This window comes from Hylobates moloch, unplaced genomic scaffold (genome assembly GCF_009828535.3).
Source record: "Hylobates moloch isolate HMO894 unplaced genomic scaffold, HMol_V3 SCAFFOLD_1, whole genome shotgun sequence".
In the NCBI taxonomy this organism is placed as follows: Eukaryota; Metazoa; Chordata; class Mammalia; order Primates; family Hylobatidae; genus Hylobates; species Hylobates moloch.
This window is the reverse complement of record NW_026652276.1, coordinates 67,697,635-67,714,690: the sequence shown is the minus strand read 5'-3', so window position 1 is coordinate 67,714,690 and position 17,056 is coordinate 67,697,635. Positions and strand designations below refer to the sequence as shown.

At 44.4% G+C, this 17,056-nt stretch overlaps 1 protein-coding gene across 1 annotated transcript in view; it reads right to left on the bottom strand.

Moving 5' to 3' along the window:
* Window positions 1-15,096, bottom strand: part of CHRNA1 (cholinergic receptor nicotinic alpha 1 subunit) — a 19,890-nt gene extending 4,794 nt beyond the window's left edge. Inside the window, exons 1-7 of the mRNA XM_032753380.1 lie at window positions 14,976-15,096; window positions 10,111-10,256; window positions 9,956-10,000; window positions 8,170-8,279; window positions 4,838-5,033; window positions 4,122-4,359; window positions 594-817 (exon numbers count right to left, since the gene is read on the bottom strand). Coding sequence (XP_032609271.1) covers window positions 594-817; window positions 4,122-4,359; window positions 4,838-5,033; window positions 8,170-8,279; window positions 9,956-10,000; window positions 10,111-10,256; window positions 14,976-15,018 — 1,002 coding nt within the window. The 5' untranslated portion in view covers window positions 15,019-15,096. The remainder of the gene's footprint in view (window positions 1-593; window positions 818-4,121; window positions 4,360-4,837; window positions 5,034-8,169; window positions 8,280-9,955; window positions 10,001-10,110; window positions 10,257-14,975) is intronic.
* Between the last annotated feature and the right edge of the window lie 1,960 nt (window positions 15,097-17,056).

The window sequence follows — 17,056 nt, the reverse complement described above, 5'->3', positions numbered from 1 at the left end:
TCAATTCCTGACAAATATTTTACATTCTGCACAAAAGATCCTGGACTTCAGTGTCTCTGTAAAGTTTTGTCAAAGAAAGACATATTTGAAATGTTAAATTTTTAAATTCAGTAACGTAAATATTTGAGACCAAATCCTTCACTAAAACTCACTTTTTGACCCTCTCTCATCAGGAACCCTCCCATCTCTAGCCCTCATTCTATTCATTCTATTCCCAACAGATGATTTCACCAGCAAAAAATAATCCAGTCTGTTCACAAATTGGAAGACATACAAAAGAAATCGCGAAAATTTCACGGCATTTCAATAAAAAGCAGCCGTTTGTTCATCTTCTCTAATCAAAGAGATTCTTTAAACTTGAATTTGGAATGAGCTTTGTTAATTCTGTTTTTCTTTTCTCTCTGGGAAGGCTACAGGAGTTATTTATTCCTAAAAAGAGGCCAAAGAAAGTTCCTTCCAAAAATTCTCTGAAGCCCCCAAAAAAACTCAGTTCCTAAATAGCCCCAAGTATTAGCTAGAAACTCATTGGTTCCTGGAAGGGGAGGCCTGTAGATGTGCCCCCGTATGGAGTCTACAGGGGCCTTCCCACTCACCTTCCGCACCCAGTTGGGCATGACATGGGTGCTGGGTGAGCGGTGGTGTGTGTTGATGACGATGACAGTGATGATGATGGAGGCAATGACGAACACCATGGTGAAGAGCATGTATTTTCCAATCAAGGGCACAGCACTGGACGTGGAGGGGATCAGCTCCACGATGACCAGAAGGAACACAGTCAAAGACAGTAAGACAGAGATGCTCAGAGTCATCTTCTCCCCTGGAAAGACAAAAAAAAAAAAAAAATCCCACAACTACCCATCTGGGTTGGGCTGCAGTGTTCCTCCCACCCCACCATTTATATGTGGAAGTCCTGAGTCCTGGGACCTCAGAATGTGACTGTATTTGAAGACAGGGACTTTAAGGAGATAATTAAATGAAAACGAGGTGATATGGGGTAGTGAGTAATCGAGTATGACTGGTGTCCTTATAAGGAGAGGAATTAGGACACAGATGCATGGACGGAAGGCCATGGGACACAGGAAGAAGATGGCCATTACAAACCAAGGAGAGAGGCCTCACAAGAAACCAACTGTGCTGGCACCTTGATCTTGGAATTCCAGTCTCCAGAACTGTGAGAAATTACATTTCTGTTATCTAAGCCTCACAGTCTATGGTGTTTTGTGTGGCAGCCCAAGCAAACTAATTCACCACTGAAACCCAAGGGTAACAGGAATGTGACCGACATGTTCTCAAAGCATTATTCTGGGAAATCTCAAAGCATTTTTTTCTGCAGAATTTCCTATGTAACCGACATACCTTAACTTTTCTGACAGCAGCCAGTGGCAAGCATTTCCATTAGAGGCTGCCAAGCAGAAAACGGAACAATATTTCATCTCGTGCTCCAGATTTCTGATTCTTGGTGGAACCCAGGGAACTGAAAGGAGTTCTGGGTGGATAAGCTGGACTCGGTGTGGCATTTCCCTTCTGCAGCAGGATGCATTAAACCTCATGAAACTGAACCACCCCGGCCTACTTATTACCCAGCAGATGAATGGGCAGCCCAGAAGTACACGTATCTTTCTGTTATTAAGGGAGCAAACTGTAAGACCAAAACCCAGGAAAAGGACAAAATCCTAAAGGCTAAGGAGTTCTCCTTGGCATCCTGAGTGATCTTCTGATACAGTGGTTTCACACCACTCACTGTCGCATTTTCATATAAGAGAAAGTTTGTCTTCTCACTTATTTCTTGTTGTGTTTTGCATACTAAGGGAGCAGGGATTTCCCCAGCCCGCACCTCTTTTCTGCAGACCCTTTGATCTCAGGAGGGTTTTGGCTGGGCAAACTTGGCAGCAGGAAGGTCAGGGTCTGAATGGCACTGAGGTATTTTTGTGAGGCTTGACCACCTAGATGCAGCAGAGAAGCTCTGGGAGGGACTTTCCCTGGGCTGGCCTTGCTGTTGGTGCTGCTGGAAACCCTTGTGTTACCCTGCTTTCAATGATGAAGCTGTCCCCTACTGGCTGCTTCTAGATGCTAGAATATGTATAGAATATGTATGTATGTATAGGATACAGAGTGCATGCAAACAAGAAATTGTCAATTCTACCTGGTAGGTAGGAAGACCTTTCAAAGTGAAAAAGAATACAATTACAAATACAAAATATTTGTCCGCTTATATAAAATTTCTTGATTAATAATAATGATAATAATAATAGCCAATATTTATCAAGCATAATCTTTGTCCTAAGTGCTTTTCTTTCTTTTTTTTTTTTTTTTTTGTGATGGAGTCTCACTCTCTTGCCCAGGCTGGAGTTCAGTGGTGCCATCTCGGCTCACTGCAACCTCCGCCTCCAGGGTTCAAGCAATTCTCCTGCCTCAGCCTCCCAAGTAACTGGGATTACAGGCACATGCCACCACACCTGGCTAATTTTTTGTATTTTTAATAGAGATGGGGTTTCACCATGTTGGCCAGGCTGGTCTCGAACTCCTGACCTCAAGTGATGCACCCGCCTTGGCCTCCCAAAGTGCTGGGATTACAGGTGTGAGCCACCGCGTCTGGCCCCTAAGTGCTTTTCAAGTGCAAATCATTTAATGTTTATAGAGACTCTTGTTAGTTCCCATAATGCCCCAACAGTGTTTTTATTTTAAAAAGTTTCATTTGAGGGCCTGGTGCAGTGGCTCATGCCTGTAATCCTAACACCTTGGGAGGCCAAGGCAGGGGCGATCACTTGAGGCCAGGAGTTTGAGACTGGCCTGGGCAACATAGCAAGACTCCATCTCTATTTATTTACATTTTAATGTAAAGAAAAGTTTCATTTGATTAGAAAGTTGAAAAAAATAGTGTTTGTGATAATTTGTTTAAAAACGAGTGCAGGGCAGGCACAGTGGCTCACACCTGTAATCCCAGCACTTTAGGGGGCCGAGGTGGGCAGATCATTTGAGCCCAGGAGTTCGAGACTGGCCTCGGCAACATAGTGTAACCCCGTTTCTACAAAAAAACCAAAAATTAGCCGAGTGTGGTGGCACATGCCTGTAGTCCCAGCTACTCAGGAGGCTGAGGTGAAAGGATCACTTGAGCTCAGGAGGTTGAGGCTGCAGTGAGCCGTGATCATGCCACTGTACTCCAGCCTGGGCAACAGAGTGAGACCTGGTCTCAAAACAAAAACAAAAATGAAACCCCAAATGCAGTCACTGGAACATGCACTCTGTGGGGTGAGGCACTTTCTATCTTATTCTCTATGGTCTATCTGCCACATCATATTTGTTCAATAAATATCCACTGAATGAGTAAATGAATAATCTTTTTTCCTAGTTGGCAAGTTGGATTTAAACTTTTGTGGGGTTTTTTTTTAAGTCATTTTGATAAAAATTGCTACCTGTCAGAAGCCTGAGGTCTGTCTGTAGCATCTTTCTTTTTTTCAAACTTGTCTGCCATAAGTTGTTTATGAATAGTGACTTGCTGGCAGGCAGATGTGTACGCTTTCCTCCTTTCTGGTGGATTGTTGTTGTTTGATAAAATTATGTCACAGATATGATTACTCCGTAGGAGGTAAGTAAGTTGTCTAGGCTGATATGTGAGAAAGAATGGCCACTTGGGAAGTAGGGTCTTGCGTGTGAAGATGCCACCATCTGGAAAAGAGATACGCAAACTCTATTTTCAAGTGGTTAGCAGTGGGTAAAGGAGCAAGACCAGGATTAGTCAGTATATAGAAAGTGACTTCATCGTGGAAGTGGCATGAGAAGTGTCTGGGATCACACACCTTACCCAGCACACTTCTGGGCACACAGTTGGTATTCAGCAAATAGGTATTGGTGGTTAATGTACTTTAACCAGCCTGAGCTACAGTGTGCATCTTGAGGGTCACGTTCAACTCCCTGCCGCTCGGGATGTCTGCCCCAGCTGTGAGCTCCACTCACAGTGACTCTCACCACTGTGCACGCCCACTCAGCAAATGCACCCTCCTAATGATGATGGTTCGGGTCGATCTGCCTGTTTGTTAGCACATGATTATTTCTGGCTTCCCCAAAATAGCAGCACGAGACCCATCAGCGTCAGCAGCAGCAGTCATGGCAACCGCACCCACCTGAGTCTGTGGGCAGGTAGAACACCAGGCCAGTTAAGAAGGAGAAGAGCAGGCAGGGGATGATGACGTTGACGATGAAGTAGAGGGGCAGACGCTGCATGACGAAGTGGTAGGTGATGTCCAGGTAGGGGGTGTCGGGGCAGCAGGAATAGAACACCCAGTGCTTCCAGCCCCGGGACTCCTTGATCACCCACTCCCCGCTCTCCATGAAGTTGCTCAGGTCTGGCTGGTCGCTTTCCTGAGAAAGGAAATAAGGTTTGGAAATCCCAGGCAGGTCACCCTGATGAGGGGCAGCGTTTTGTAATCAGCAGTGACAAGGCCACAGATTCCAGCTCTGTGGGTCACACACCCAGGAGGGACTCTGGGGCACTACTGCTTTAGGGTCTTAGATTCCTTTCCTATGACATAAGGGGGTTTGGACTAGCAGCATTCTCCATTTTGGCTACACATTCAAGTCACCTGGCAGCTTTAAAACATATTGATGCCCTACCGCCACCCCAGGCCCATTACATCAAAATTCTTGAGACTCAGCCTGGGCGTAGCAAATTAATTTAAGCTCCCATTTAGTTCTCCCTTCCCAAACAACTTGAACCATCAAACTGGATGGTTCCTAAGTTCTAACTGGTACTGAGAGCCTATGATTGTCCAAGGAAAAGTTGGAGACCCGAATCACACTTTTCCTGAAACCACCCTTATCATATGTGGCCACCACCTACCGGGTTGATGGCCACGACAGAGCCGTCATAGGTCCAGGTGCCCAGCTTCATGCTGCAGTTCTGTTCATCAAAGGGAAAGTGGGTGACGATGATCTCACAGTAGCTTTTAAAGATGGCTGGAGGTGTCCATGTGATGTGGCCAGTGTAGTCCAGGAGCACTTTGGTGAACTTGACAATAGCAAAGTCACCATCTGCACTACAATTGGGATAAAAGAGGAAAATGGCTCCAAGTGACAGATGAGCCTTTCATTCTGCTTGGGGACGTTAACAGGAGACAGCTGTTAATTATTCAGGTGCTAATTATAGAAGCTCTCTTTTGGGCAGTGTCACTTTTTATCTATTGCAATGTTTCCCAAATTTGATAATAAGAATCACTGGGGTGCTTGTTAAAAATACAGAGTTCTGCACACCCTCTAAGTAAACCCTGAATCTGAGTATCTGGGAAAGAATGTGGGAACCCACAGTTTTAAAGAAATAACAGGTAACATGGGTCCACTGCATCCCAGATTATTTTTCCAGCCCTCACAAGTGTTTGTAATGTTAATCTTCACTATCACCTCCCTGATGTACTATGTTGGGGAAAAAAACACAGGAGTTTTACATAAAACACCTCCAGCGACTCATTACTGTGACAAGCGGGTTAGGGAAGGGGCCTACTACTTTTTTTTTTTTTTTTTGAGATGGAATCTCATTTTGTCGCCCAGGCTGGAGTGCAATGGTGCAATCTTGGCTCACAGCAACCTCCACCTCCCAGGCTCAAGCAATTCTCTTGCCTCAGCCTCCCAGGTAGCTGAGATTACAGGTGCCCACCACACACTCGGCTAATTTTTGTATTTTTAATAAAGACTAGGTTTCACCATGTTGACCAGGCTGGCCCTGAATTCCTGACCTCAAGTGATCCGCCTGCCTTGGCCTCTCAAAGTGCTAGGATTACAGGAGTGAGCCACCATCCCTGACCGGCCTACTACTTTTTAAAGAACGATTTAGAGCTCACTGGGGTGGACTCACAAACTCAGATACCTCCAGCGCCAGGCAGGTGAGGAATGAGTGCAGGGTGACACTGCTGAACAGAGCGCCCCTCTCTCCTGACAGGAAGTTGCCACCTTGCAGTGTCCCCCGAGGCGCCCATGTGGGAATGAAGGCCCAATCTTGCCAGATTTGGATTCTTCCTCAGAAGCTGGAAACCTGGATTTTTTTTTTTTTTTTTTTTTGAGATGGAGTCTTGCTCTGTCTCCCAGGCTGGAGTGCAGTGGCGCCATCTCGGCTCACTGCAAGCTCTGTCTTCCGGGTTCCCGCCATTCTCCTGCCTCAGCTCCCGAGTAGCTGGGACTGCAGATGCCCACTACCACGCCTGGCTAATTTTTTGTATTTCTAGTAGAGACGGGGTTTCACCATGTTAGCCAGGATGATCTCAATCTCCTGACCTCGTGATCCGCCCGCCTCGGCCTCCCAAAGTGCTGGGATTACAGGCGTGAGCCATTGCGCCCGGCGAAACGTAGATTTCTTTAAATCAAAAATTGCCAGATTTTGCCAGGTACAGTGGCTCATGCCTGTAATCCCAGCACTTTGGGAGACTAAGGCAGGAAGATCGCTTGAGTCCATGAGTTCAAGACCAGCCTGGCCAACAGCGAGACCTCACCTCTACTAAATTTTCTTTAAAAATTAGAGAGGCATGGTGGTGCGCACCTATAGTACCAGCTACCTGGGAGACTGAGGCAGAGGATTGCTCAAGCCCCAGAGTTCAAGATTGCAATGAGCTATGATCACACCACAACACTCCAGCCTGAGCAACGGAGCAGAGACTTTGTCTCAAAAAAAAAAATCTGGAAGTTTAAATGTTGGATTTTTCTAGAGAGGCTAAAAAGCAGATTTTAATGTGATGTTTCTTGGTTTTCAAATGTTGGCAATGATTTATTATTTTCAAAAAGACAGACACATGGGAGGTTCTACAAAAACAAAATAAGCCATTTCTGCCGGCCTTGTTCAGTGGACAACTTACTCTTTCCGTAAACCACAGTCTGTGTTCAAGGGATTTCGCCGACGGCAGGGTGTTAGAATAGGTGTTGAATGGGTGGGATGGGGTCTGTCTCAGTGGGATTTCAGGGACATCATGGCATATGTTGGTCCCTCATGTCATAAATCAAGAGGTTTTCTTCCCATTGGTTTTTCCTTGGGACTGAAGTGGGCTCTTTACCTGGAAAACTATGTGGCGTTGCACCCGCCCAAAGCAGCCCCAAAGGGCAGAGAGTCATAGGGTTGTCTTAGTCTCTCCCAATAAGCAATAAAACAGCGTTCTCTCCTCACCAGGGTGATCCTGAGTGAGTTTGGCAAAAGAACCAAAGGATTTTAATTGCTCTTCTCAGATTCCTACTGAAAGAGAAACTGAAAGATACTTTATCAGCCCATTTGTCCAAAAAGATTACACAAATGATCGGATAATTTGGCTCAAGCTTGAACCCCAAGTATAATTGGACAACGTGTGGCAGAAAATCAAAGCTTGAAAGGGCCTTCCTTAAAAGGTGTCGTTTTCATCCACTAGCCCTGTCACCTTCCCTAAGTCTGCTAGGACACACAGCTTGTGGACCCCCGACACATGTTGTATAATGTCAGACCATAAATCCTCCGGGCCGGTGTTGCATGCTCCTGCCTGGGAAGGATGCTTTTTGAAACGAGCATTTCCTGACAAATGAAGGGCGTATGCTAATGAACGTGTCATTAGACCAGAACGTCTTGAATAATATAATTTCACAACATGCAGTCTGTCGTGGGGCCCAGTGGACGGGCAGTGAAGGCGTCCCAGGCCAACAGCAGCAGTGGGTGTCAGGAAGCTGTTCAGGATGTGATGAGTAACAACCCCAGGAGGCTCAGAAATATTTGGTAGGGAGGATACTAGATTCCAAGGAACTCAGCGATAGGACGTTTGGGTGCCTTGGAAAGTTGCCACACATGCTTCAGGGGCTCTCAGGGATCAAATGTCCCCCACCTTCAGCCTGGATTCAGTTTGGCTGCAGTAATCCTTTCTCTTTAAGTCCTGAGGCACCATATGGCACCCCTAGCCCGTCAACTTGGCTCTTGGTTTACAGTGATTTACTTTTTTAATTTTGAAGAGACATTGTCTTGCTATGTTGCCCAGGCTGATCTCAAACTCCTGGCCTCAAGCAATCCTCCCACCGTGGCCTCCCAAAGTGCTGAGTTTACAGGTGTGAGCCACCATCCTGGGTGATTTAACATTAGCAGTGGTGAGAAGCATTCCAAGCGCACAGCCCTCCCGTCAGGGCACTTTACTCCACCTGCCCCAGGAGCGCCCTCTGCCGCCCATGCAATTTGCTCACTTGTTATAGAGAACAAAGTCTGGGCGCCAGATCTTTTCTGAAGGAATGTGAATTTTTTTCACACCGCCATAGTCATCTGGATTCCATTTTAGGTTGTAATCCACCCATTGCTAGAAACAAAGACATACAGCTAATTAAAAAGCCAAAAACACTTTTTAAAATCTAAGGTTATCAAGAGCCCTGACATGCATGGGAATTCATTACTGACAGAAATTGTGCTTCCATAAGAAAAGTTGGATTCAGAATTCAGCTTTCACTTCAGTAAATAAGAACAGCAAACGTATAGCACTGACGACGTGCTCACACTGTTTCAAACACCTTACCTGTATTAACTCATTTAGTCCTCACAACAATCCCGTGAGGGGAGGGTGATTACTGATCTCATTCTGCAGATGAGAAAACAAAGGAACTCCCCCCAAGTCACGCAGCTGGGGGGTGGCAGATCTACCATGTCACTCTGTCCACCCCCAGAAAAGGAGAAAGACCCTAGTGTGAACATTTTCCTCAAGCAGGCAGCATCATTTTTAAAAAGTACCATATATTTTTTTACATTATAAAAGTAAAGGCTGGGTGTGGTGGCTCATGCCTGTAATCCCAGCATTTTGGGAGGCTGAGGCCGGTGGATCACCTGAGGTCAGGAGTTCGAGACCAGCCTGGCTAACTAACATGGTGAAACCTCGTCTCTACTAAAAATACAAAAATTAGCCGGGCGTGGTGGTGGGTGCCTGTAGTCCCAGCTACTTGGGAGACTGAGGCAGGAGAATCGCTTGAAACTGGGAGGCGGAGGTTGCAGTGAGCCGAGATCATGCCATTGCACTCCAGCCTGGGCGACAGAGTGAGACTCTGTCTCAAAAGAAAAGTAATACAGGTTGAGGATCCCAAATCTGAAATCCAAAATGCTCCAAAATCCAAAACTTTTTGAGCACCAACATGACACGCAGGAAATGTTCACTGGAGAATTTTGAATTTCAGATTTTCAGATTTGGGAAGTTTAACTGGTAAGTATATGCAAATATTTCAAAATAAAAAAAAAATCTAAAATCTGAAACACTTCTGGTCCCAAGCATTTTGGGAAAGGGGTGCTCCACCTGTATGTGCCCATTGCAGCAAAGCTGGAAAGCACAATGCTATGGGTTCAATTGTGTCCCCCTAAAATTCATGCTGAAGCACTAACTCCCAGTATTTCAGAACGTGACCTAATTTGGAGACAGGTTCTTTACAGAGGTAATTATGTTAAAATGAAGTCATTAAAATAGACTCTCATTCAATATGACTGGTGTCTTCATAAAAAGAGGGAATTTAAAGATATATATATATATACACATGTATTTAAATATACATATATATTCATATATATCATACATATATGTATCACATACACAAGAAGAACGCCATCTGAACATAAAGACAGTCATCTACAAGCTGAAGAGAGAGGCCTAGGACAGATTCTTCCTCACAGCCCTCAGAAGGAACCAACCCTGCCAATACCTAGACTTTGGACTTCTATCTTCCAGAACTATGAGATGATAAATTTCTGTTGTTTAAGCCACACAGTTATGGCAGCCCTAGCAAACTAATACACACAGAAAAAGCCCTAAAGTTTAAAAAAAAAAAAAAAAAAAAAGCAAAACCAAAACCAAACAGGATCCATGCTTTCACCATCTCAAAATATCTACTTTCAACATTTTGGTATATATCCCTGTTACTCATATTGATTTCCTCTGGGCCCAGGTTTAATTTCAGGGTGAAAAAAAACGACATACATGCAATTATCTGGCTAAGTTACCTGTTTCAGACGCACATTGGTTGTCACGATCTGATTTACTTCATCCTGGAAAAAAATAAGGATCATTTTTATGGGGGAGAGAGGGGCCCCAAGGGAGGAAACCCAGAGGTGAGAGGTGTGGGTGTGTGGGCAGGCCCCCAGTGCTGTTGTCTCACCACATTGATGAGCTGTATCAGCTGCAGGCCCACGGTGACCTCCACGACCTGGTGGTGGTCTTCCACTGGCCGCACCACGCTGCTGTAGTCTTTAAATAGCTTTGCCACCAGACGGGTCTCATGTTCGGAGCCCAGGACGAGGCCAGCTGAGACAGCAGATGACACCCACACTGTCAGATTCTGCTCCCCACCCTCCAAACACATGAACATGAGGAACTGAGGCATAAGCCTCAGTTCCTTCTAACGGAAGGCATACAGTCCTCCTTGTTGAAAGGCTCCCAAATGCAGCGGTTATTGCCTTGTTTTTTCCAATTACAGTTGCTGTTGTGGTTCCTTACCCGGTGACAGTGGGGTGTGCCAGGTAATCACAACACTTGTACTTTGGACAGGCAACATTCCTTCATACAGCCTGGCTGAATCAAGTTTGTCAGGTACACACACACACACACACACACACACACACACGCACACGAAAAAAAAAGCCCACAAAAAAAGCCAATCTCAGTGTTTCAGAGCAGTGTAATGAAATCTTGGACTGGCTGTGTCAGATCTCTTGATGCCATGAACAGCCAAAATTGATGCTGGTTCAAACCCAGTACAGTGGTCATAATTAACAAGTGGAAAATAATAAGGGGTGGGGAGGTTGCAGAGAAACTGGAACCTCATATGTTGCTGGTAGGAATGTAAAATGGCAGTTCCTCAACAAGTTAAACACAGTTACCATACGATCCAGCAATTCCACTCCTAGGTCCACACCCAAAAGAAGAGCAGCATTATTTACCATAGCCAAAGGGTGGAAACAACTCAAGTGTCCATCAACAGGTAAATGGATGGACAAATTATGGTATACCCCTACGATGAACTATTATTCAGACATGAAAAAGGAATAAAGGAATGATGTACTGACACATGCTACAACGTGGATGGAGCTTGGAAACATTTTGCTAAGTGAAAGAAGCCAGACACAATGGGGCAAATATTGTATGATTGCATCTACATGAAGTATCCAGAATAGGTAAATCCATATAGACAGAAAGCAGAGCAGGAGTTACCAGGGACTGGGGGGAGAGAGGGATGGGATAGGACTCCTTAATGTGCCTGATGTTTCCCTTTGGGATGATGAAAACATTCTGGAAGTAGATAGTGGTGATGGTCATATAACATGTGAATGTACTTAATGCCACTGAATTGTATATTTTAAAGTGGTTAAAATGGTAAATTTTATGAAATGGGTATTTTACCACGATTTTTAAAAATACCATGGCTGGCAGGTACACGTCCCAGTTAAGTTGTTAAAATAGAGTGAAAACTGTGCTTTGTTGACGTGGGTTTGGGGCTCCTAGTTGGAACATGAGCGATTCCAAGGAATCTTTACTACATTTTCCTTCAGGAAAGAGAGCAATATCATCTAATACTCTCAGAACCCACAGCCCCCTTTTCTATCTACAGCCCTTTTCAATCTTCATCAGCCACAGATGAAGCAGGAGGACAGACATCCTCACCTGACATTCAGGGAGGTTGGACCACTTGTCCAAGGTCATGTGACTAGTAAGGGCAAAGCTCAGATTAGAATCCTGTCATTTTGCGCTGAGCTTCTGCACTAATTCTTGATACTAACAGTGTGTTGTGAGCTGTCCTGGAAACTCAGAACTGCAAGTGCCACTATTCCTATGAGAAAATGTGTTCCAAATCACAAGTGTCTTATGAAGGATCTTTGTAACTCAAGCCTTCCGTGGGTTGGGGACTGTGTGTTCAGAGCTGGGAGAGGAAGTAGACACATGATCCATTTGCCTTCATTCACGTAACCAGATCTCCCCTTTCCGCAGGTTATTGCTGAGGCTGCAGTGCAGTAGCTCAATTACAGCTCACTGCAGCCTCGACCTCCCAGGCTCAAGCAATCCTCCCACCTCAGCCTCCCCCAACCAAGCAGCTGGGACCCCATCTCTATAAAAAGTACAAAAATTACCTGGGCACGCGCCACCACACCCAGCTAATTTTTGTATTTTTTGTAGGGATGGGGTTTTGCCACGTTGTTCAGGCTGGTCTCAAACTCCTGAGCTCAAGCCATCCACCCCCCTCATCCTCCCAAAGTGCTGGGATTACAGGCAAGAGCCACCTCACCCGGCTAGTTTCACATGTTTTCTGAACCCAAAATGTTCCAAGGGCACTCAGTGCCCAACCATGCAGAGATTTCACATGACATTTCTCTAAAGCCACCTGCATTTGAGGACTCTTGAAGGGAATATGTTGTTTGAAGATTCCATTTTTGCAACCACCCCATTGAGCCCCTGGGACTTGATAATCCTTCCGTCCTCCATGCATTTTCTATCCTGGGCCTCATCCAGCCCATGGTGAGGGTGCAGACTGGAATGGATTACTGAGCGCCTTGGCCACTGAATTTGAAGCTTTTGCTTTGGCCTTGCCTTGGGCTGCTTATTTTTAAATGACTGTTCACTCCAGTTTGACAGGAAGAACATACTAGAAAGCAGAGGGCAGAGCAGATGTTCAGATTATGTAGCAGGAGAACTATGCAGACCAACCCCATGGCCCACTAAGAGGAAGGGGAGGATGACAGAAGCAGACATAATCAGCATTTCAGCAACAGTCACCTCCTCCTCTCCCACCCTAGCCAATAACAAGGTGCCTGTTCCTTCCATAAGAAATTTCTAAGGAAGGAGGGCTTCATTTCTTAGATTGGTTCATTGGTATTCTTTTCTTTTTTCTTCCCCAAAGCAGGATAGAGTGATAGAAAACTCACAGGGCTCAAAGTCAGAAATCTATGATTCTCTTCCCAACTCCAATATGGCCTGGAGAGTTCGATTAGTTCTTCACAGATTCAATGAATCACAGTAAATACTTTTGTAAAAAGGTAGGGTGTAAATAAACAAATATGCAGATAGAAAATTAAATAATGTCAAATTTCCCTTTTTAGCAAGATTATATTTGTAATCTTTATTCAGATGATGGTAACATTAATTTATTCATGAAATATTTGTTGACAATTTACTGTAAGCAAAGCATTGTTTTGGGAGCTTTGAGATGTTCAAAAGTGAATCCTTCTTCCTACCCTCATGGAGATTGACATTTGTCATTTACGTAAATAACTGTGAACAAGTTGGAAAGTGATATGCCATAAGAAAGATGGCAATGAAGTGCTTGGGATTCCAGAGGCAAAGAGAAGAAAAAGTTGAAATGAAAAGTGCTGTATAAATAGAACAGAGATCATGCTGTGTTAAGCTAACACAGGAAAAGGGTCCCGGATATAAATGACAATTTTGTCCACAAAGGACTGATTCTAAGAAGGGAAACTCAACCACAATTTCAAAGTGTTCCTTTTGTACCACACTGGTTCCATTTGTATTTGTATGTAGGAAATAGCTCCCTGGGCTGGGCAAAAGAAATTTTGAACTGTTATTAGTCCCATAGATCATTATTATCTTAACCTGATTCTGTATCTCTTGCTACCTTTGGCTAGTTCAGGCTGTGTTTTCTGACTGTGCATGTAATAAACCAAGTCTCCAACTGACCACATTCCAAAATGTATAAATTAAGTGACGTTGGGCAGGTCAGCTTTAGTTTCCTTGTAATAAAAAATTGAGGATGTTGGACTGCCTGATCTAACTCTAAATTTCTATAAAACACCCATGGAAATCGATGCCAGCAAACTCGAGATTTGACCTAAATACATATCACATACTTCTTTAATAGCTAATCATGCATTTTTGGTTAGCAATAACCAAAATCCTAAGAGATCTCTTAAGGATGTTTACATTAAAGCATATCATTTAAGAATTTTTCTGTGAGTGTGGTTTTGCGGGCACGCACGTGTCACGCACGCACACACACACACACTCACACACACCAGGCTAGCTTTGGTTGGATAGAGTCCAAATCCCACAGGATATAATTTATCTGAGTTTAGGCTCTTTCACTCAACTCTGCTATTGAAAAAAATTAATAATAAAGCTTTTGCCTCTTGACCAGAAGGCCTGTGTTTTTCAGAGCAATATTGGAAATGAAAAATCACAGGATGTCAGCCACCTTGTTTCTCAGTTGGGATAATATCACCAGTAAACTTTTATGTGAAGCAATCAGCAAACATCTCCTGTTTCCCTCTAGCGGAAGTCTGGGATTCAGGATGGTGTTTCAGCTGCTGTGTTAGGACACATTCCAGAGTAGAATGCAGGTCAAATGCTGTGCAAGGTTTTATAGTTTCAATTCAAACCCAAACCTATATATAGTAACATCCTTTTAAAAAAAAAAAAAAAAAGTAGATAGGAATGCATTCATAATGGAATTTTTTTTAACTTCAGAAATTTTGAAAAAATTACAAAATATTTCTGTCTCTGTGGAGAGAGTTTAGTTATGATTATTAACTGGTTTCTATCTCCAGCACATGTAGCTGTCAATCAGTCCTCTTTATTATTAGAATTCTCCTGCAGCAGTAAAGGGACTTGTTAACTCCGTTGTTTGTGATTATAAGGCACTGTTCTAAGTATCTGTAGTTGTTTAAATATGAACCCCAGGACACTACCATGATCCACAAGAGGTCCAGGTCCTACAAGTGGTGCAGAGTGTTCAGAGGGATGAGTTGGCTGCCAGGCATGATAGAGGGAGAGACATGCGTGTCTACCTTGAAGTCTTTGACCAGGCAGTTTCTATTTTAATTAGATAACGCAAACTAAAAATCTTTATCCAAAAACTCAGTCAAGCTAACATCAGGAAGAAACTGACAGAGCAGCCTCTGGCTGGGGAGGCTCTGCCATTCTGTGGTCTCATCAAAGAAGCAAGACTTTGATTTGGGGGCCTCCAGTACTTTAGCCTCAAAGGAGAGCCGTCTCCCCACCCCTGACCCCAGCACTTACCTGAGCAAAGGCTAAAGAGCAGGAAGAGAGGCCAGGGCTCCATGGGCTACCAGAGCTGGTGTGAAGCCGGGCAGAGTGGTGGCCTGTGCTTCTCACTGGCACTCTGGCTGGGTGCTTGTCTGCTGGAGGGTTTGGAAAGCGAGTCGGCTCACTAGAGCTATTGTTTTACACCACCTGTTTGTGGGAGCGACAGCTGGGCTGCCCTCAGCCCTGGAGCCCAGGGAATTACTGGGACCGTACACCATTACAGATATGCCACACTTTACACAATTGCTTACCCTTGACAAGCTGAGTATGAACTGCACTGTATTTTAAATGCACCAGGAGTCAGATCTTAATGAAAAAAAATGTATAGAAAGGAAGGAATTATTTTAAATGGTGAGCAAACCGCCTCCCTTTTGTGTAAACCAGAACCTCATCTCTGTGGGTTGATTTGATTAGGGTCATTTGGTCTGAGTAGATAGTCAGCTGTTTGTCCTAAACCACAAAAAATCCACATTCTGCAAACATGGCTTCAGTTTCATTTTCTGTGCTTCAGTGTTAGGCTGACGGTGACAGGGGCTTTTCTGACTGCCTGGATTTCAGAAAAGTGTAGCTGGTGTTGAGTCTGCTGCTGGAGAGCCCCCATGTTGACTGGGTTTGGTTTTTAACAAAGACAGCTTCTTCCATAAAATTGGCTTTGCTGGCCCCCAGAGTGGCTGTTCCAACCCCTGCCTCTGTATCAGGCAATACCTATCCCACATGAACCATTAGCTGGAGCAAATTGCCCACGTCCTACGCACTGTGATTCAAGTGAAGCATAATTATCGGGAAAAAGTGCCCCACCGCATCAGCAGTTGTTCCAGGTCCCTGCCTCCTTCCATCCGTCCCTCTGCCCACTCTCACTCAGGGAAGCAAAGAGCAGAGTGGTTCAGCTTTTCAATTGTCTTGCTTGAAAAACATCCTAAAAACCAGCAGTTAGTAATTTCTCAGTCTGAGAAGTATTGTTACCCGAGCTATGCTTCTTTGCAGGGTGTGAGGTGGGTTCACAGAAGGAGACAGTTATTTAAAGGTGCCCTGCCTGTTCCTTCCAGGCCTCCTTCCCACATGGAACTAGGTGAGAAAGGTCCTCTCACCTCAAGCCCACGACAACATCCTGACAGATCCTCTCATTCCAGTGGATCCAAACAAATCATTAAAGAAGGGGCTCAGAGGGTAGAGAGAGCTGCAAGCTCATACTATTTATATTTTTTGTTTAAACAGTGGGAGATCAGTTAACTGTTTGCTAAAAAAAATTTGGTTCTCTCCCTTCCATGGAATAACCCCGTGGGAGAAATACAACCCCCACTCTCTGACAGCCCCTTCCATCTAAATGGAGCCATGGGACTGACCTCTGGCCAGTGGCATGAGTGGAAAAATGTTCTCAGACTCACAAACCTACCAGAGCTCAGCCCTGCCCTTCTAGTTTTCTGACCGGCTAGAATGGACATGGTCCCGAGGGCAACCTTAGAAACCATGTTCTGAAGGTGGCGTTGCTTTTGACATTCTGAATCCTTGAATGACTGTGTGGAGGGGGACCCCCATCCACCTGCTCACCACCCAGCACTATTTCAATGAAAACAAACATGTATTGTGTTGAGCCATCAAAATCCTTGGGTTTATTTGTACAGCAGCTGGTGTTCCATAATTAATAAAAAATTTAGTCCTTTGCACTAGTACCCTGAGGTTAAAAATAAATTCTAAAATATGTAGCACTGCAGCAGAAGGCAAGAAAATTGATACTGGAGGCTGAAAATATGAAGACCCATATTATATAGTACCAAATAATTTCATAAGCTGTCGTCCTCAATTACTTGGTGAACAATGTGTCTACTGAGCCTGTAGCTCCCAGAATAGAGGTTGGTAAACCCAAAGTTAGTGCACCTGGCTCTTTCTGGCGTTGTGTAGCAAGTCAGTACAAGGAAGAGCTGAGTTCAGGCAAAAATGTGCTGGTTCAAGAGCAGAAATGAAAAGAAATAGAATGAGTCCAGAAATGTGGAGTCTTCTGTTTTGAACTTCAAAGAGTAAGTGAAAACATGGAATAAAGGCTTTCAGCAACCAAA